Here is a 19911-nt window from a genome sequence, read left to right as displayed (position 1 = left end):
TATATGACTATATTAATACTATATTAATACCTATATGACTATATTATGACTATATTAATACCTATATGACTATATTAATACTATATTATGACTATATTAATACCTATATGACTATATTAATACTATATTATGACTATATTATGACTATATTAATACCTATATGACTATATTAATACTATAGTATGGCTATATTAATACCTATATGACTATATTAATACCTATATGACTATATTAATACTATATTATGACTATATTAATACTATATTAATACCTATATGACTCTATTAATACCTACATGACTATATTAATACTATATTATGACTATATTAATACCTATATGACTATATTAATACCTACATGACTATATTAATACCTACATGACTATATTAATACCTACATGACTATATTAATACCTATATTATGACTATATTGATACTTATATGACTATATTAATACTATATTATGACTATATTAATACCTACATGACTATATTAATACCTACATGACTATATTAATATTATATTATGACTATATTATGACTATATTAATACCTATATGACTATATTAATACTATATTATGACTATATTAATACCTATATGACTATATTAATACTATATTATGACTATATTATGACTATATTAATACCTATATGACTATATTAATACCTATATGACTATATTGATACTTATATGACTATATTAATACTATATTATGACTATATTAATACCTGCATGACTATATTAATACCTATATGACTATATTAATACTATATTAATACCTATATGACTATATTATGACTATATTATGACTAGATTAATACCTATATGACTATATTAATACCTATATGACTATATTAATACTATATTATGACTATATTAATACCTACATGACTATATTAATACCTATATGACTATATTAATACTATATTATGACTAGATTAATACCTATATGACTATATTAATACCTATATGACTATATTAATACCTATGACTATATTAATACTATATTATGACTATATTAATACCTATATGACTATATTAATACTATATTATGACTATATTATGACTATATTGATACTTATATGACTATATTAATACCTACATGACTATATTAATACCTATATGACTATATTAATACCTATATTATGACTATATTGATACTTATATGACTATATTAATACTATATTATGACTATATTAATACCTACAAGACTATATTAATACCTATATGACTATATTAATACCTATATTATGACTATATTGATACTTATATGACTATATTAATACCTACATGACTATATTAATAGCTATATGACTATATTAATACCTATATTATGACTATATTAATACCTATATGACTATATTAATACCTATATGACTATATTAATACCTATATGACTATATTAATACTATATTATGACTATATTAATACCTACATGACTATATTAATACTTACATGACTATATTCTGACCATACTGTCCCTTGGTTTTGCTGACACAGGTTAATATTCCATAATGTGTAATGTAGGTGGAAAAGACTGTACAGACAAGTATCTTTCCACTCGTTTTTTTCCACCATACATATTAAATACCTGGCACCACGTCTGTGAGCCGTAATCACGACGGGAAATTAGACTTTACAAGTGAAAGAGAAAACCCTGACACTTTGATGCAGAGCCATGTGGAAACACATCGTTGATTTGATGGTGTAATAACATCATTTCACACTGAAGTAACACCAGGACGCTTTTGAATTGAAGCGTCCCTTTAAATAAAGAGTTTTGAACTGCGTCCCAAATGGCACACACATCCCTATTTAGTGCACTACATTGGACTAAAGTTATATGGTTTCCTGGTCCAAAATGTAGTGCACTACATTGGACCAGAGCTCTATGGTTTCCTGGTCCAAAAAAGTAGTGCACTACATTGGACTGGAGCTCTATGGTTTCCTGGTCCAAAAAGTAGAGCACTACATTGGACTAGAGCTCTATGGTTTCCTGGTCCAAAAAGTAGAGCACTACATTGGACTAGAGCTCTATGGCTTCCTGCTCAAAAAAGTAGTGCACTACATTGGACTAGAGCTCTATGGTTTCCTGGTCCAAAAAGTAGTGCACTACATTGGACTAGAGCTCTATGGTTTCCTGGTCCAAAAAGTAGTGCACTACATTGGACTGGAGCTCTATGGTTTCCTGGTCCAAAAAGTAGTGCACTACATTGGACCAGAGCTCTATGGTTTCCTGGTCAAAAAAAGTAGTGCACTACATTGGACTGGAGCTCTATGGTTTCCTGGTCCAAAAAGTAGTGCACTACATTGGACTGGAGCTCTATGGTTTCCTGGTCCAAAAAGTAGTGCACTACATTGGACTGGAGCTCTATGGTTTCCTGGTCCAAAAAGTAGAGCACTACATTGGACTAGAGCTCTATGGCTTCCTGCTCAAAAAAGTAGTGCACTACATTGGACTAGAGCTCTATGGTTTCCTGGTCCAAAAAGTAGTGCACTACAAAATGAATAGGTTTCCATTTGGGACAAACCCCTTGTTCTTGTCACCATACAGTGCCAACCCTTCATTATTTTACAGTATTGGTGTAGCATTTTATTGCTCTCCATTAAAAGTGATGGCTTTAATTGGACCAGGTTGTAAAAGTGGTAAGAAAACATACTGGAGGGCTGTTTCCCACATAGCACCTTATCCCTTAAAGAGTGCACCACTTTTCCACCAGAGGGACGAGTTTTGCAATTTAGGACGCGGGTAATCTCATGTGGACATCGAGGCCGGTTGTGTGACACGATCAGCAGGAAGTGCCAGAGGTAGAAATGACATCTTGATATCCTGGACTTGAGTGTTTATCTCACTGCTCTCGCATCACTGTCAGACAAACTAAAACAGGTTGATTTTCTATTACAAAACTCATCTAGTACAAAACTGCCTCTGAATATTATAAAACTCATCTAGTACAAAACCGTCTCAAAATTTTTCAGTTTTTGATTTGTTAAAAAAGTTTGAAATATCCAATAAATGTCGTTCCACCTCATGATTGTGTCCCACTTGTTGTTGATTCTTCACAAAAAAATACAGTTTTATATCTTTATGTTTGAAGCCTGAAATGTGGCAAAAGGTCGCAAAGTTCAAGGGGGCCGAATACTTTCTCAAGGCACTGTATATATTGTAGTGCATTGTAGCTAGTATTTAAATTCAGTAATATCTACAATTTTGGTTAATGACGAGTAACCTTGCCTGAAACCTGGAACATGTGTTAGCTCTATTAGCGAATATCTTTGCGGGATAACAAAGTTTTCTTGGCAGACACTTACCCTCTTGCCAGGTGGTCCTGGAGGTCCAGCTTCTCCAGAAGGACCAGATGGACCCTGAAACAACACCCCCCCCAACCAGTTACAACAGGTACCAGATCCACAATACAACAACAACACCCCCACAACCAGTTACAACAGGTACCAGATTCACAATACAACAACAACATCCCCCAACCAGTTACAACAGGTACCAGATTCACAATACAACAACAACAACAACACCCCCCAACCAGTTACAACAGGTACCAGATTCACAATACAACAACAACAACACCCCCACAACCAGTTACAACAAGTACCAGATTCACAATACAACAACAACAACACCCCCACAACCAGTTACAACAGGTACCAGATTCACAATACAACAACAACAACACCCCCACAACCAGTTACAACAGGTACCAGATTCACAATACAACAACAACACCCCCACAACCAGTTACAACAGGTACCAGATTCACAATACAGCAACAACAACAACAGCAACAGCAACATCATCATCCTCAACAACATCATCATCATCATCCTAAACAACAACATCATCATCAACATCATCCTCAACAACAACAACAACAACATCATCATCATCCTAAACAACAACAACATCATCATCAACATCATCCTAAACAACAACATCATCGTCAATAAAAAGAAATCAGCTATTTGCCACACAAGCTTGCCATCATTCACTTTGAACTGGACGGTGTGTTTACAGGCAGTAGCAACAGCACGACATTAAATCATTAGAACGCATTTAACAAAAGCCCCTTGAATGGATTTCTACAAATATGTAAATACCACAGGAGTCCTCTTACATTTGGGGAACTTTTTGGATTCGAACCAAGGACTGTAGTGACACCTGCTTGCACTGAGATTCAGTGCCTTAGACCGCTGCACCACACGGGAGCCTAACGGTAGCAAGCTAGCTGCTGGAAGGATGTTGTCATTGGACGAGTGGGTGAGTGGCTGACATTTTACCCCCAACAACAAGATCAACAAATAATGCTAGCCAAAGCAAGATGAGCTAAAATCTAACGAGGGAACGGTACAGTAATTAAACCCTCTCAAACTTGTCAAAACTGCACTGATAAACAATGTGGAATAGTACTGTAACCTGCTCGCCTTTCCCGCAGCTAATCGCCGATTTTACACCTGATGGAGAACTACCTGCCCGCCCGTTTGATCGATGCCAAATACATTTGATTGACAACTAAGAGATATACTCACTGTGGTTAACAGTCGTTCAAGTTCAGCATAGCTAGCTAGCAAAGTGATTCACATTCCTCTCTAGCCAACCAAATGACACCTGCATCTCTAGCTGTAGCCACAGAAAAACGATATGGGTGGGAAAAAAGTCAGTCACTCGCCCACTGACAACATCCTCGCAGCAGCTAGCTAGCTAGCGTTAGGTTCTGTGTTTTTAGCTTGGTAAATAAATAGCTACATATATAGATGGACCTGGCTCGCAGTCGGTGTTCTAATTAATCTCAAAGGTGTTCGATGGGGTTGAGGTCAGGGCTCTGTGCAAGCCAGTCAAGTTCTTCCACACCGATCTCAACAAACCATTTCTGTATAGACCTTGCGTTGTGCACAGAGGCGTTGTCATTCTGAAACAGGAAAGGGCCTTCCCCAAACTGTTGCCACAAAGTTGGAAGCACAGAATCGTCTAGAATGTCATTGTATTCTGTAGCGTAAAGATTGTCCCTGCACTGGAACTAAGACATTTGACAAACTGACTTGAACTCTTCAGTGAGGCCATTCTACTGCCATTGTTTGTCTATGGAGATCGCATGGCTGTGCGCTCAATTTTATACACCTGTCAGCAATGGGTGTGGCTGAAATAGCGGAATCCACTCATTTAAAGAGGTGTCCACATAATGTTGTATATATCTTTATCAAATCAAATCAAATCAAATCAAATCATTGTTTATATATTTGTGTACAAGACTACTCCCTACTTATTTTTTCTTCTCCTCACTAACAACAACGTCACATCATCCTATAGCCTCAAGGGTCTTTTCCTGGTGAAATAAATCACCACTTACTGGCTGACCACCGTCTCCGTCATCTCCCTTGTCTCCAGCCAAGCCATCCAATCCCTGAGGAGATACAACAAAAAGACAAGTCACTTTCTAAGTTGATATAACAGCGAGATCTCATCGTTTTAGTAGCATTGATCAGAATCTACTGTTACACTTCAATTCATTACATCTAACTGTAGTACTTACACCAACTCCAGGCTCTCCAGGGGGACCAGGGTCTCCAGGGAAGCCAACGGGTCCCTATAGAGAGAGAGAGAGAGAGAGAGAGAGAGAGAGAGAGAGAGGGAGAGGGAGAGAAAGAGACAGAGGGAGAGAGAGAGAGAGAGAGAGAGGGGGGGGGTAGGGAGAGGGATAGGGGAAGGGGGAGAGAGGGAGAGAGAGGGAGAGGGAGAGGGAGAGAGAGAGAGAGAGAGAGAGAGAGAGAGAGAGAGAGAGAGAGAGAGAGAGAGAGTGAGGACAGGATATTCTGCTAGCCGGCTCTCCAGGCACCGTCACACGAACCTGAAGACACAGACTGGACAAACTCCTGTTTCTAAGGCATTTTACTGTTTTAATGATGTATTTAATTCTAAGTCACAGCCTATTTGCACAATTTATAGACTATAATGATTTAATAAAATTAAATATTATTTAAATGTTGAGTGCTTTATGTCCCAACCAGCCTGTTCTGTCTCACTCCCAAATGTATTTCTTTGTAGGCTATAGCCTTGAAATAATAGAAATAATATAGCATAAATAATACATTTTCGTTCCTTTTTAGGCTCCCTGTCTGGCTCCTGACCCTTTTAGTGTTGCTGTTTAAAATGACATGTCGACTATTTGAAAATGGTAGGTCCAGGAAATCACAAACAATAGGTGAGTGTCGGTTTAAATGGTGATTGTAAAATGATTTTCATTGGAGCGAATTTTGGAGCAGCATTTATTTCACCCTGTTTTTCTATTACTATAAAAAATATTTTGGGAGCAGTTGTTTTAGTGGAGCGCCGGAAAGGTCCATATGAGCGTTGAGTAGGATTTCCCACTCCTCAACTCCTCACATACTCACGCTGGAAACAGACACTGGGATCAGAATCATAACATGAGTGACTCTACGATTTACAGTATCGGTTATAGATCCACAAAACAGAAGAAAAAAAAATACTATTTGTTTATGTTATTGTAAACATTGTGTATGTTTATGCTGTCAAAGTACCTGTCACTAATGAGACAATCACTTGTGCCAGGTGTGATATCCCTCCTGAATAGCTCAGGGAAGGTTCCCATTGACTCCGGAATGTTCCCATAGACTCCGGAATGTTCCCATAGACTCTGGAATGTTCCCATTGACTCCGGAATGTTCCCATTGACTCCGGAATGTTCCCATTGACTCCGGAATGTTCCCATTGACTCCGGAATGTTCCCATTGACTCCGGAATGTTCCCATTGACTCCGGAATGTTCCCATTGACTCCGTAAGGTCAGCAGGCTAGTCTTCTTTTTCATTTCATGTTTTATTTCTTATTTCTTACTATTATTATTTGTATTGGTGCGTAACTGTTATGAAAGTTGTATTGTCATGTTGTTCTGTATTTAAACATCACTTTAAATGTGTACACGACACTGCAACAAAATTTCCCCATGTGGACAATAAAGTCAGTAAGTAAGTAGGTACTTTGAATATAGGGCCTGATGTGACTTACGGGGTTGCCTTTGGGGCCGTCGTCTCCTCCAGGTCCACGGGCCCCTGCAGGTCCGGCAGCTCCAGGTGGTCCTGACTCTCCCTTCTCCCCTGTCTCTCCTCTGGGGCCCTGGAGAGAGATATCAGCATGTTTATCACATTGATATCAGAACTATCTCTCCCTTCTCCCCTGTCTCTCCTATGGCCGTCCCTGGAGAGAGATATCAGCATGGTTATCATATTGATATCAGAACTATCTCTCCCTTCTCCCCTGTCTCTCCTCTGGGGCCCTGGAGAGAGAGAAATGTCACAACTGTTATCACACTGAGGATCAGTGGGTGTCACACCGGTAAAGTTTGATCTGTCCCCTGTCTGTTCCCTCCATACCTGTCCCTGTCTGTCCCTGTCTATCCCTATCTGTTCCCTCCATACCTGTCACTATCTGTCCCTGTCTGTCCCCTCCATACCTGTCACTATCTGTCCCTGTCTGTCCCTGTCTGTCCCTATCTGTTCCCTCCATACCTGTCACTATCTGTCCCCATCTGTTCCTCCATACCTGTCACTATCTGTCCCTGTCTGTTCCCTCCATACCTGTCACTATCTGTCCCTGTCTGTTCCCTCCCTACCTGTCACTATCTGTCACTATCTGTTCCCTCCCTACCTGTCAGTATCTGTCCCTGTCTGTTCCCTCCATACCTGTCAGTATCTGTCCCTGTCTGTTCCCTCCATACCTGTCACTATCTGTCCCTGTCTGTCCCCTCCATACCTGTCACTATCTGTCCCTGTCTGTCCCCTCCATACCTGTCACTATCTGTCCCTGTCTGTTCCCTCCATACCTGTCACTATCTGTCCCTGTCTGTTCCCTCCCTACCTGTCACTATCTGTCCCTGTCTGTCCCCTCCATACCTGTCAGTCTCTGTCCCTGTCTGTTCCCTCCATACCTGTCACTATCTGTCCCTGTCTGTCCCCTCCATACCTGTCACTATATGTCCCTGACTGTTCCCTCCATACCTGTCACTATCTGTCCCTGTCTGTTCCCTCCCTACCTGTCACTATCTGTCCCTGTCTGTCCCCTCCATACCTGTCACTATCTGTCCCTGTCTGTTCCCTCCCTACCTGTCACTATCTGTCCCTGTCTGTTCCCTCCCTACCTGTCACTATCCATTTCATTCTGACACTGTAAACAGATAGAGGAGCAGACAGCCATGTCGATATACAGTGACGGACGCTGAGTAGAGGAGGAGAAAGGGGTCTACGTCCCCTACGGCCCTGGTCAAAATGAACGCACTGAATAGGGAACAAGGGTGTCATTTGGGTGACAAGCCAGAGAGTCCTATCAGGGACTGGTGTTCTGTACTGATTAAACCTGACAGAACGACACAACCACAAACCACAACATAACCAACAATCAATGATCAACGCTCTGATATGAATTTAATGCGGCTGGGGTTGGATGGAAGCATAACTGTAATTTATGATATTGATCCTAATTTATTATCTTTCTGAGAGGGGAAGGGATAATCAATGATCATAACCAAATGCTCTGCTGGGCAACGATCAATTCGAAAATATGGATTGATCAAGCAGCCGGCCCAAGTATTTCCTATGGAGGAAACCCTGGTATAGTAAGGGACCAGCCAGGCTAGAAGAGTTGACTACAGTAAGGACCAGCCAGGCTAGAAGAGTTGACTACAGTAAGGACCAGCCAGACTAGAAGAGTTGACTACAGTAAGGGACCAGCCAGACTAGAAGAGTTGACTACAGTAAGGACCAGCCAGACTAGAAGAGTTGACTACAGTAAGGACCAGCCAGACTAGAAGAGTTGACTACAGTAAGGACCAGCCAGGCTAGAAGAGTTGACTACAGTAAGGACCAGCCAGACTAGAAGAGTTGACTACAGTAAGGACCAGCCAGGCTAGAAGAGTTGACTACAGTAAGGGAACCGCCAGGGTAGAAGACGACTCAGTGCACCATTTGACATGATGGGACTTTACTTGCCTGACGACTCAGTGCACCATTTGACATGATGGGACTTTACTTGCCTGACGACTCAGTGCACCATTTGACATGATGGGACTCTACTTGCCTTACAACTCAGTGCACCATTTGACATGATGGGACTTTACTTGCCTGACGACTCAGTGCACCATTTGACATGATGGGACTCTACTTGCCTGACGACTCAGTGCACCATTTGACATGATGGGACTCTACTTGCCTGACGACTCAGTGCACCATTTGACATGATGGGACTTTACTTGCCTGATGACTCAGTGCACCATTTGACATGATGGGACTTTACTTGCGTGACGACTAAAACTGAAATATTTCCGCTGCTCTATGTTCGCTACAGACTTCAGTCTGAGACTGACATCATCAAAGTCGTTTGTGGTGATGTCAAAATGAAGGGGATGTCGTACAAAACAAAGTCATCAGCGGTTGGATCGTCTCTAACCAATCAGAGTATAAAAGACAATGATGCATTTTTCAAAACGTTGCTTTACACACGTGTGTTCTGGCCCGTCGGTTTCAGGGACCAATCAGAACGGCTAGAATGTGTTTGCGTTCTAGACAATTGTTGGGGAGACACTCATCGCAGAGAAGAAACTAACGTTCGTCGCATGGCCAGAGTAAGGAGTTTGGGTAGCCAGGAAAACTGTACATAGCCTGGTCCCAGATCAGTTATACCTTAACTTCCCACTGTTGTTGTGATGAATAGTTCAGAGCTGAGACTGTCTAAACCATGACTGTGATAATGATAATGTGTGAAGAGAATGCCCTGTCTTTCCCCTAAGCTGTGACTCATCAGAAGGGAACGCAGTAAGAGGAAGGATTCTCTACTGTGACTGTCACAAATAATTAAGAAATATGCAATTAAGAAATATGCAATTAAGAAATATGCAATTAAGAAATATGCAATTAAGAAATATGCAATTAAGAAATATGCAATTAAGAAATATGAACCTCGATTTGTAACCTAATCACACACTGCTATACATAAATGAAAATACTATACACTTAGAAATGTGTTTTTTTCCCTGTTTTATCTGTTCTAATTATAATTTATTGAATGAAAAACATGTAGATGTATTTGAATCAAACGGGATACTTACTCCACCACCGGGCTCTCCAGATGGTCCCGGGTTGCCGGCTTCACCGCTCTCTCCCTTTTCTCCATTACCTCCCATAGAACCCACTCCACCAGGAGGGCCTTGGGCACCCTGTGGATGGGATACAAATCAACCAATCAATCAACTAATCAATCAATCAACCAATCAATCAATCAATCAACGAATCAATCAATCAATCAACCAATCAATCAATCAACCAATCAACTAACCATCCAATCAATCAACCAATAAATCATCCAGTCAACCAATCAATCAACCAACCATCCAACCAATTAACCAACCAATCATCCAACCAATCAATCAACCAACCATCCAACCAATCAACCAACCAACCAATCAACCATCCAACCAATCAACCAACCAATCATCCAACCAATCAATCAACCAACCATCCAATCAACCAACCAACCAACCAATCAATCAATCCATCAACCAACCAACCATCCAACCAATCAACCAACCATCCAATCAACCATCCAACCAATCAACCAACCAATCAATCAACCAACCATCCAACCAATCAACCAACCAACCAACCATCCAACCAATCAACCAACCAATCATCCAACCAATCAATCAACCAACCATCCAACCAATCAACCAACCATCCAACCAACCAACCAACCATCCAATCAATCAATCAACCAACCATCCAACCAATCAACCAACCAATCAATCATCCAGTCAACCATCCAATCAACCAACCAATCAACCAACCAATCAACCAACCATCCAATCAATCAACCAAACCAACCAATCATCCAGTCAACCATCCAATCAATCAACCAACCATCCAATCAATCAACCAACCAATCATCCAGTCAACCATCCAATCAACCAACCAATCAATCAGCCAAGCAATCAACAAATCAATCAATGCATCAACCAACCAAGCAATTAAACCACCAACCAACCAAATAACGAACCAACCAACCAACCAACCAATCAATCAATCATAAAAAAATGTCAGGTCATCATAACACAAGGTATGGAGCCGCATGTAGTGTAATGACATGTTAAACTATTCATTATAATAATAATAATATATACTCTAGTATAATGACATGTTAAACTATTCATTATAATAATAATATATACTCTAGTGTAATGACATGTTTAACTATTCATTATAATAATAATGAATATTCAGACACTTACGTCAGCTCCACTAGAACCCTGGGGACCTCTGGGACCTGGAGGACCAGGTGGACCCTGTCAACGTAAACAATCAACAATAACACCATGTCAACATAAACAATCAACAATAACACCAGGTCAACGTAAACAATCAACAATAACACCAGACCAACGCAAACAATCAACAATAACACCATGTCAACATAAACAACAAACAATAAACATTAAGACCGTGACATCACAACAGGCTGGATCCAATCAAGTAGCTTGGAGTCTACTTGGCCATTTGTACTCTGGTGTGGTTCCAAAATGGCCGCCTTACCATCGGGCCGACGTCCCCGTTCTCTCCCTTCTCTCCTGATGTACCAGGCAGCCCCTGGGGGGAAAAAAAGGAGAGACCCTCTTTATTAATACTCAACAACAAGGACGTGGCTCACATTGAATAATGTATCATGGTCGGTAATGATGATACCGATTTGAAATGGATACGGGCAGCTCTTGTTATTTCATTACACTATTTGATCTAACTTTCCTTAACAACATATCAATAACACTGATTACACAATATACATATTTATATATGTGACATATTTATGATACGGTAGCATAACAGAAATTCACTCAAATTTTCGTTAGAAATGCAGGCTTTGGTACAATTGAGTGTTCAGAGATCCTCACGCATCGCACTGCAGCAAAATACTGTGTGTGTGTGTGTGTGTGTGTGTGTGTGTGTGTGTGTGTGTGTGTGTGTGTGTGTTGAATTAATGTTGAACACATGAACAAACCCAAAACTCTTGCAGAATAAAGACATAATTATTCAGCAGGAACACCTAGGTAATTATGGTCTACGGGAGGCCTGGCTGCAATCACACCATCTAAAATAACAAGTTGCGATGTGATTTGTCAACATCCAGAGGAAACAGGAACTAAAGCTAGCTGAAGACAATCAGTTGTTTTCTTCTGTTGTAAAGAGAGGCAAAGAGAGTGAGAGAGAGAGAGATAGTGAGAGTGACAGAGAGAGACAGAGAGAGAGAGACAGAGAGAGGTAGAAAGAGAGAGAGAAACAGAGACAGAGAGAGAGCGAGAGAGACAGAGAGAGAGAGAGAGAGAGAGAGAGAGAGAGAGAGAGAGAGCGAGCAACAGAGACAGAGAGATACACAGAGAGAGAGAGAGAAACAGAGACAGAGAGAGAGAGAGAAAGTGGGAGAGAGGGTGTACTGTAATTGATATGTGGGGGTAATAATACAGTTGTAATAGGTTAGTTTCAGCCATTGTGACACTATATGAGAAAATGTATGGTCATTTAGTTGGTCATTGGAGAGAGAGCTAATTTATTTACCTCTGTCATTATAAACACAGTGAAGACTGAAACCTCTGCCCTTATAAACACAGTGAAGACTGAAACCTCTGTCCTTATAAACACAGTGAAGACTGAAACTTCTGCCCTTATAAACACAGTGAAGACTGAAACCTCTGTCACTTGAATACTATTATTACCAATGCCTTAAGAATTAAATAAAGAACAAGGCCAAGCTGGTGAATAGAGTGTGCTAATGTTGTTGTGCTAATGTTGTTGTTATGATAATGGTGTTGTGATACTGTTGTTCTTATGATAATATTGTTGTGATAATGTTGTTGTTACGCTAATGTTTTGTGATAATGTTGATGTTATGATAATGTTGCTGTGATAATGTTGTCGTTACGCTAATGTTTTGTGATAATGTTGATGTTATGATAATGTTGTTGTGATAATGTTTTTTTTGTTACGATTACGTTGCGTGGTAATATTACGAACAAAATGTTGAATGATAACGATACGATAATGCTGTTTCGATAATGACGTGATGCCAATGTTGTTGTGATAATGATGTGATAATGTTGAGATAGTGTTATTCTGACAATGCTGTTATGATAATGATGTATGGCTAATGTGGCTATGATGCTAATGTTTTTATGATAATGTTGGTACGAAACTGTTGCTGTGACAAGGCTGTAATGATAATGTTGTTATGATAATGACACAATAACAATGCCAAGATAAGGTTATTCTGATCATGTCAATGTGATAACGGTGTTACGATAACTTATGTTACGATAATGTCTTACACAATGTTGTGATAATGCTGTTACGACAATGCTGTTGTGATAATGCTGTTATGACAATGTTGTTGTAATAGTGTTGTTGTGATGATGCTGTTATGACAATGTTGTTGTGATAATGTTATATATGACAATGTTGTTGTGATAATGCTGTTACGACAATGTTGTTGTGATAATGTTGTTGTGATAATGCTGTTATTCTGACATGGACTTTTAATAGAGCAGCTCAATGCAGGTTGTCTCAACTATTTCAACGATAAGCTGTCCTTTGATATAAAACATTAGTCAGCCACTGTAAGCATTAAGTGTGTGTGTGTGCGTGTGTGTGTGTGCGTGTGTGTGCTTGCTTGCGTGCGTGTCTGTCCTGTGTGTGTGAGTGTGAGTGTGTATGTAGTGAGTGAGTGTGTGTGTGTTGTGTGTGTGTTGAATTAATGATTTCAGACTGGGTGAGTATTAATGGCCTGTGATTTGATAGCTGAAAGCTGTTATAACAAAAGGCTGGGATGTGTTTGCATTGGTAGTGGACATCTAAAAACCACCCGTGTGCTGAGGCTTAGGAGGGACAGAGATATACGCTATATGAGCAGAGTAAATGTGCTGAGGCTTAGGAGGGACAGAGATATACGCTATATGAGCAGAGTAAATGTGCTGAGGCTTAGGAGGGACAGAGATATACGCTATATGAGCAGAGTAAATGTGCTGAGGCTTAGGAGGGACAGAGATATACGCTATATGAGCAGAGTAAATGTCACATTTTGATGCCCCTTCTGACAGTGGTTCCATTGACTGAGCATTGCAGCGCTGCAGAAAGAGGAAGGGAAATGCCAACGCATAAAGTCAACATTTATGGATTCATTCGGTCTGAACTGAATCATTTCAGTCTTCCTCAAATGCCAAATAGATGTATCGGGTGTGTGTGTGTGTGTGTGTATGTGTGTGTGTATGTGTGTGTGTGTGTGTGTGTATGGGTTTATGTGTGTGTGTGTGTGTGTGTGTGTGTATGGGTTTATGTGTGTATGTGTGTGTATAGGTTTGTGTGTGTGTGTGTGTGTGTGTGTGTATGGGTTTATGTCTGTGTGTGTGTGTATGTGTTTATGTGTGTATGTGTGTGTATGGGTTTATGTGTGTGTGTGTGTATGGGTTTATGTGTGTGTGTGTGTGTATGGGTTTATGTGTGTATGGGTTTATGTGTGTGTGTGTGTGTGTATGGGTTTATGTGTGTGTGTGTGTGTGTTTGTGTGTGTGTGTTTGTGTGTGCTGTCAGAGCCTTTGTTAGGTCCTTGTGTCCTTGTGTCATGTAGGTCTGGGAAGGCCCTGGGGCACACACATTACTGTGTTGATTATAATGGGATATGGCTGGAAACCAATGGAGACTCTCCCAGTAACATTAGTCCACAGGCAGAACGCCTGGAAACCAATGGAGACTCTCCCAGTAACATTAGTCCACAGGCAGAATGATGGAGACCAATGGAGACTCTCCCAGTAACATTAGTCCACAGGCAGAACGCCTGGAAACCAATGGAGACTCTCCCAGTAACATTAGTCCACAGGCAGAATGATGGAAACCAATGGAGACTCTCCCAGTAACATTAGTCCACAGGCAGAACGCCTGGAAACCAATGGAGACTCTCCCAGTAACATTAGTCCACAGGCAGAATGATGGAAACCAATGGAGACTCTCCCAGTAACATTAGTCCACAGGCAGAATGATGGAAACCAATGGAGACTCTCCCAGTAACATTAGTCCACAGGCAGAACGCCTGGAAACCAATGGAGACTCTCCCAGTAACATTAGTCCACAGGCAGAACGTATGGAGATGGATGTTCAGTACTGCCTGCATTAGTAGCAATAGCTGTGTGTGTCTGCACTGTCTGCATTAGGACTGGTTGAGCTTCAGGTGAAAACACGACAGACAAAGAGGCTACACACTGTAAAAAGTGGGACAGCGCTGTTGTTCATCTGAAGTGTTTTTTCTTCTTCTGATTGGTACGATCGAAAAAAATAAAGTTTTAATTTAAAAAAAAAAATCTATTCTATTCTAAATTTGTCTGAAATTAAATAATGAATTTGATCAATGTGATTTTTTGTTTGAACGAAATGTTCCCTTTAAACACCTCATGCACATTCACATTGCATAGCAGTGTAGGGGGGAGGGGCAATGTAGCGGGTGTCAGCCTATCACAAGAGTCAGAGGCGTGACTTTCAGTTCGTTATTTTTGGCCACCCGTGAGAGCGAATGTCATTCCGGATAATGTGTTGTGATGTATATTCGTTATTTAAAGTTAAACTCATACACGGCCAGGACTAAATCTGTAACCATACCTGCATAAAAGAGCATGTGATCATATGGATACAATGTTGTGGCCAATAGCTGTGTTATTAGTCTTATATAAAGAATGTGTTTGGAGTTATTATTTCATGTTATTGAAACAACTTACATTCTTGATTTAGAGGGAACGTATTTAATTGTTTAAAAAGACATTTGAATTGGTACAGTAATTCCAATGTGAAAAATCAACTTGCAACAACATGACAAATTGGGTTGTACATCGAATATCAGGATTTATGTTCTTTATTACATGTTTTAAAATATAACTAAGGCAAGTCAGTTAAAAAAGAACAAATTCTTATTTACAATGATGGCCAAACCCGACGCTGGGCCAATTGTGCGCCGCCCTATGGGACTCCCAATCACGACTGCATGCGATGCAGCCTGGATTCAAACCAGGGTCTGTAGTGAAGCCTCTAGCACTGAGATGCAGAGACTTTAGACCGCTTAGGCCACTCGGGATATTAGGTATTGAATGTTGAAAGAAATAGGTTGCAACTTGAAATATAGTTTTTTTTTTAAATGATTAAATAGAACCACTGGCATTGAATCCTATATCTGGTTTCAACAAATGTACTTTTTTTCTTCAATTTAAACAAAAACAAGCTTGCAACCAATTAAATAAATGTTTTTTAAGAGACTTTTTTAAAGACACATTTTGACAGTGTAGTACATACCACTAATACAATGCATCAACGTTTTCTGTTTTGTTGTAAACTATATAGTGTGAGAATTATAGAGGAGAGATTAACTGAAGCCAACGATGGCGATGCCTGATGCCCGACGCTGTCTGTTTGTGTGTGTGTGTGTGTGTGTGTGTGTGTGTATGCGTGTGTGTGTATGATGTGTAGTCGTACCTGCAGTCCGATGGGCCCAGGTAGCCCAGGGAATCCTCTGGATCCTTCGTCTCCCTTCTGGCCAAACATACCCTGCTGACCCCTGGGTCCTGACTCACCATCAGTACCCTGGAAGGCAGAGGTCAGAGGTTAGATGTCAAGAGTTGGTGGAATCAGTACCTTATTCTAGCTGGAGGCCTGATAGGAAGTGAGGAGCTGAAATGTGCTGACTTAATCTGTGGGAGCACCACATGGCTACATGGTAGATAGAGACAGAGAGAGAGAGAGAGAGAGAGAGAGAGAGAGAGAGGGAGAGAGAGGGAGAGAGAGAGAGAGAGAGAGAGAGAGGGGGGAGAGAGAGAGAGCTGAGATAGTGAGTAGGTGGAGGCTGAGGGCTTGTGTTGTGTTGGGTTGCCTTTAGGGGGCGGGAATAGGCAGAATTCTGTGTTTTGGATCTGACCTGACCTGTGGAGATCTGAGTTGAAGTAGGGTACGCCCTAAACAGCACCTTATTAGCAATGTAGTGCACTTCTTTTGACCAGAAGCCTATGGGTAGTTATGCACTATAAAAGGGAAGGGAAATAGGGTGTAATTTGAGATACGATAGTTTTGCTTGGCCAGAACAACAGCCCAGTAAATGGAGGACTGTGGAGTTTGGCTTGTGAGACTAGTGTAGAGGCTACTGCAGGATTGAGACACCATGTAGAGGTGCTGTTTCAAGGGAACAGTCAGGGAACAGTCAGACAGTCAGTCTTTCTATAGTCTTGTTGTAGTCTTTCTATAGTCTTGTTGTAGTCTTGTTGTAGTCTTTCTATAGTCTTGTTGTAGTCTTGTAGTAGACTTGTTGTAGTCTTTCTATAGTCTTGTTGTAGTCTTGTTGTGGTCTTTCTATAGTCTTGTTGTAGTCTTTCTATAGTCTTGTTGTAGTCTTTCTATAGTCTTGTTGTAGTCTCTCTCTAGTCTTGTTGTAGTCTTGTTGTAGTCTTTCTATAGTCTTTCTATAGTCTTTCTATAGTCTTGTTGTAGGCTTGCTGTAGTCTTGCCCTAGTCATGTTGTAGTCTTTCTATAGTCTTGTAGTCTTGCCCTAGTCTTGCCCTAGTCTTGTTGTTCTACTCTCATGCAAGACAACGGTAGTTTTGATCTTGGGCATTTGGGTACTAAAGAAGATAAACCACTCCAACAGAAGTCACAGCTGAAGCCAGTCAGCTTTATCATTTGATATAATCAGATTTTGATCATATTTAGGCTGGGAGTGCCAATTGGCTCTGCCAGTGTGTCTCAGTAGGCAGGTCATTGCCCCACCAGACAGAGGCCTAGGCGACGTCTGTTAATAGAAACCTATTCCCCATGTAGTGGACTACTTTTGACCAGGGCTGATAGGATATAGGGAATAGGGTGCCAATTGGGATGAAGGCCTAGACATAATCTAATAATATGACAGATAATATTACTGTCCTGATGACCTGCAGCACTGAGCTGTGAAATGAAGAGAGTTGGTGTGACTATATTGGTGTTGGTGTGACTATATTGTTGTGACTATTTTGGTGTTGGTGTGACTATATGGGTGTGACTATATTGGTGTTGGTGTGACTATATTGGTATTGGTGTGACTATATTGGTGTGACTATATTGGTATTGGTGTGACTATATTGGTGTGAATATATTGGTGTGACTATATTGGTGTGACTATATTGGTGTGACTATATGGGTGTGGCTATATTGGTGTTGGTGTGAATATATTGGTGTTGGGGTGACTATATGGGTGTTGGTGTGACTATATTGGTGTGACTATATTGGTGTTGGTGTGACTATATTGGTGTGACTATATTGGTGTTGGTGTGACTATATTGGTGTGACTATATTGGTGATGCTGTGACTATATTGGTATTGGTGTGACTATATTGCTGTTGGTGCGAATATATTGGTGTTGGTGTGACTATATTGGTGTGACTATATTGGTGTTGTTGTGACTATATTGGTGTGACTGTATTGGTGTGACTATATTGGTGTGAATATATTGGTGTTGGTGTGACTATATTGGTGTGACTATATTGGTGTGAATATATTCTTGTTGGTGTGACTATATTGGTGTGACTATATTGTTGTTGGTGTGACTATATTGGTGTGAATATACTGGTGTTGGTGTGACATATTGGTGTGACTATATTGGTGTTGGTGTGACTATATTGGTGTGACTATATTGGTGTTGGTGTGACTATATTGGTGTGTCTATATGGTTGTGACTATATTGGTGTGACTATATTGGTGTTGGTGTGACCATATTGGTGTGAATATATTGGTGTTGGTGTGACTATATTGGTGTGACTATATTGGTGTTGGGTGACTATATTGGTGTGACTATATTGCTGTTGGTGCGAATATATTGCTGTTGGTGTGACTATATTGGTGTAGGTGTGACTATATTGGTGTGACTATATTGGTGTTGGTGTGACTATATTGGTGTGACTATATGGGTGTGACTATATTGGTGTGACTATATTGGTGTTGGTGTGACTATATTGGTGTGACTATATTGGTGTTGGTGTGACTATATTGGTGTCACTATATTGGTATTGGTGTGACTATATTGGTGTTGGTGCAAATATATTGGTGTTGGTGTGACTATATGGGTGTTGGTGTGACTATATGGGTATGACTCTATTGGTTTAATTATATTGGTGTGACTATATTGGTGTTGGTGTGACTATATTGGTGTGACTATATTGGTGTTGGTGTGACTATATTGGTGTGACTATATTGGTGTTGGTGTGACTATATTGGTGTTGGTGTGACTATATGGGTGTGGCTATATAGGTATGACTATATTGGTGTGACTATATTGGTGTGACTATATGGGTGTGAATATATGGGTGTGACTATATTGGTGTGACTATATGGGTGTGACTACATGGGTGTGTCTATATTGGTGTGACTATATTGGTGTGATTATATTGGTGTGACTATATTGGTGTGAATATATTGGTGTTGGTGTGACTATATTGGTGTGACTATGTTGGTGTGAATATATTGGTGTTGGTGTGACTATATTGGTGTGAATATATTGGTGTTGGTGTGACTATATTGGTGTGACTATATTGGTGTTGGTGTGGCTATATTGGTGTGACTATATGGGTGTGACTATATTGGTGTGACTATATTGGTGTTGGTGTGACTATATTGGTGTGAATATATTGGTGTTGGTGTGACTATATTGGTGTGACTATATTGGTGTTGGTGTGACTATATTGGTGTGACTATATTGCTGTTGGTGTGACTATATTGGTGTGACTATATTGCTGTTGGTGCGAATATATTGCTGTTGGTGTGACCATATTGGTGTGACTATATTGGTGTTGGTGTGAC

The 19911-nt window shown here is 40.2% G+C and overlaps 1 protein-coding gene across 1 annotated transcript in view; it reads right to left on the bottom strand.

Annotated features, from left to right (window-relative positions):
• Positions 1 to 19911, bottom strand: part of LOC112226415 (collagen alpha-1(XI) chain) — a 200433-nt gene that overhangs the window by 15397 nt on the left and 165125 nt on the right. Inside the window, exons 44-51 of the mRNA XM_042308330.1 lie at positions 16569 to 16676; positions 11604 to 11657; positions 11303 to 11356; positions 10127 to 10234; positions 7036 to 7143; positions 5544 to 5597; positions 5361 to 5414; positions 3313 to 3366 (exon numbers count right to left, since the gene is read on the bottom strand). Of these exons, the coding sequence (XP_042164264.1) occupies positions 3313 to 3366; positions 5361 to 5414; positions 5544 to 5597; positions 7036 to 7143; positions 10127 to 10234; positions 11303 to 11356; positions 11604 to 11657; positions 16569 to 16676 (594 nt within the window). The remainder of the gene's footprint in view (positions 1 to 3312; positions 3367 to 5360; positions 5415 to 5543; positions 5598 to 7035; positions 7144 to 10126; positions 10235 to 11302; positions 11357 to 11603; positions 11658 to 16568; positions 16677 to 19911) is intronic.

Source organism: Oncorhynchus tshawytscha, linkage group LG28, assembly GCF_018296145.1.
Source record: "Oncorhynchus tshawytscha isolate Ot180627B linkage group LG28, Otsh_v2.0, whole genome shotgun sequence".
Taxonomy (NCBI): Eukaryota; Metazoa; Chordata; class Actinopteri; order Salmoniformes; family Salmonidae; genus Oncorhynchus; species Oncorhynchus tshawytscha.
Note: the sequence above shows the minus strand (reverse complement) of the source record. Positions and strands in the feature narration are given on the sequence as shown.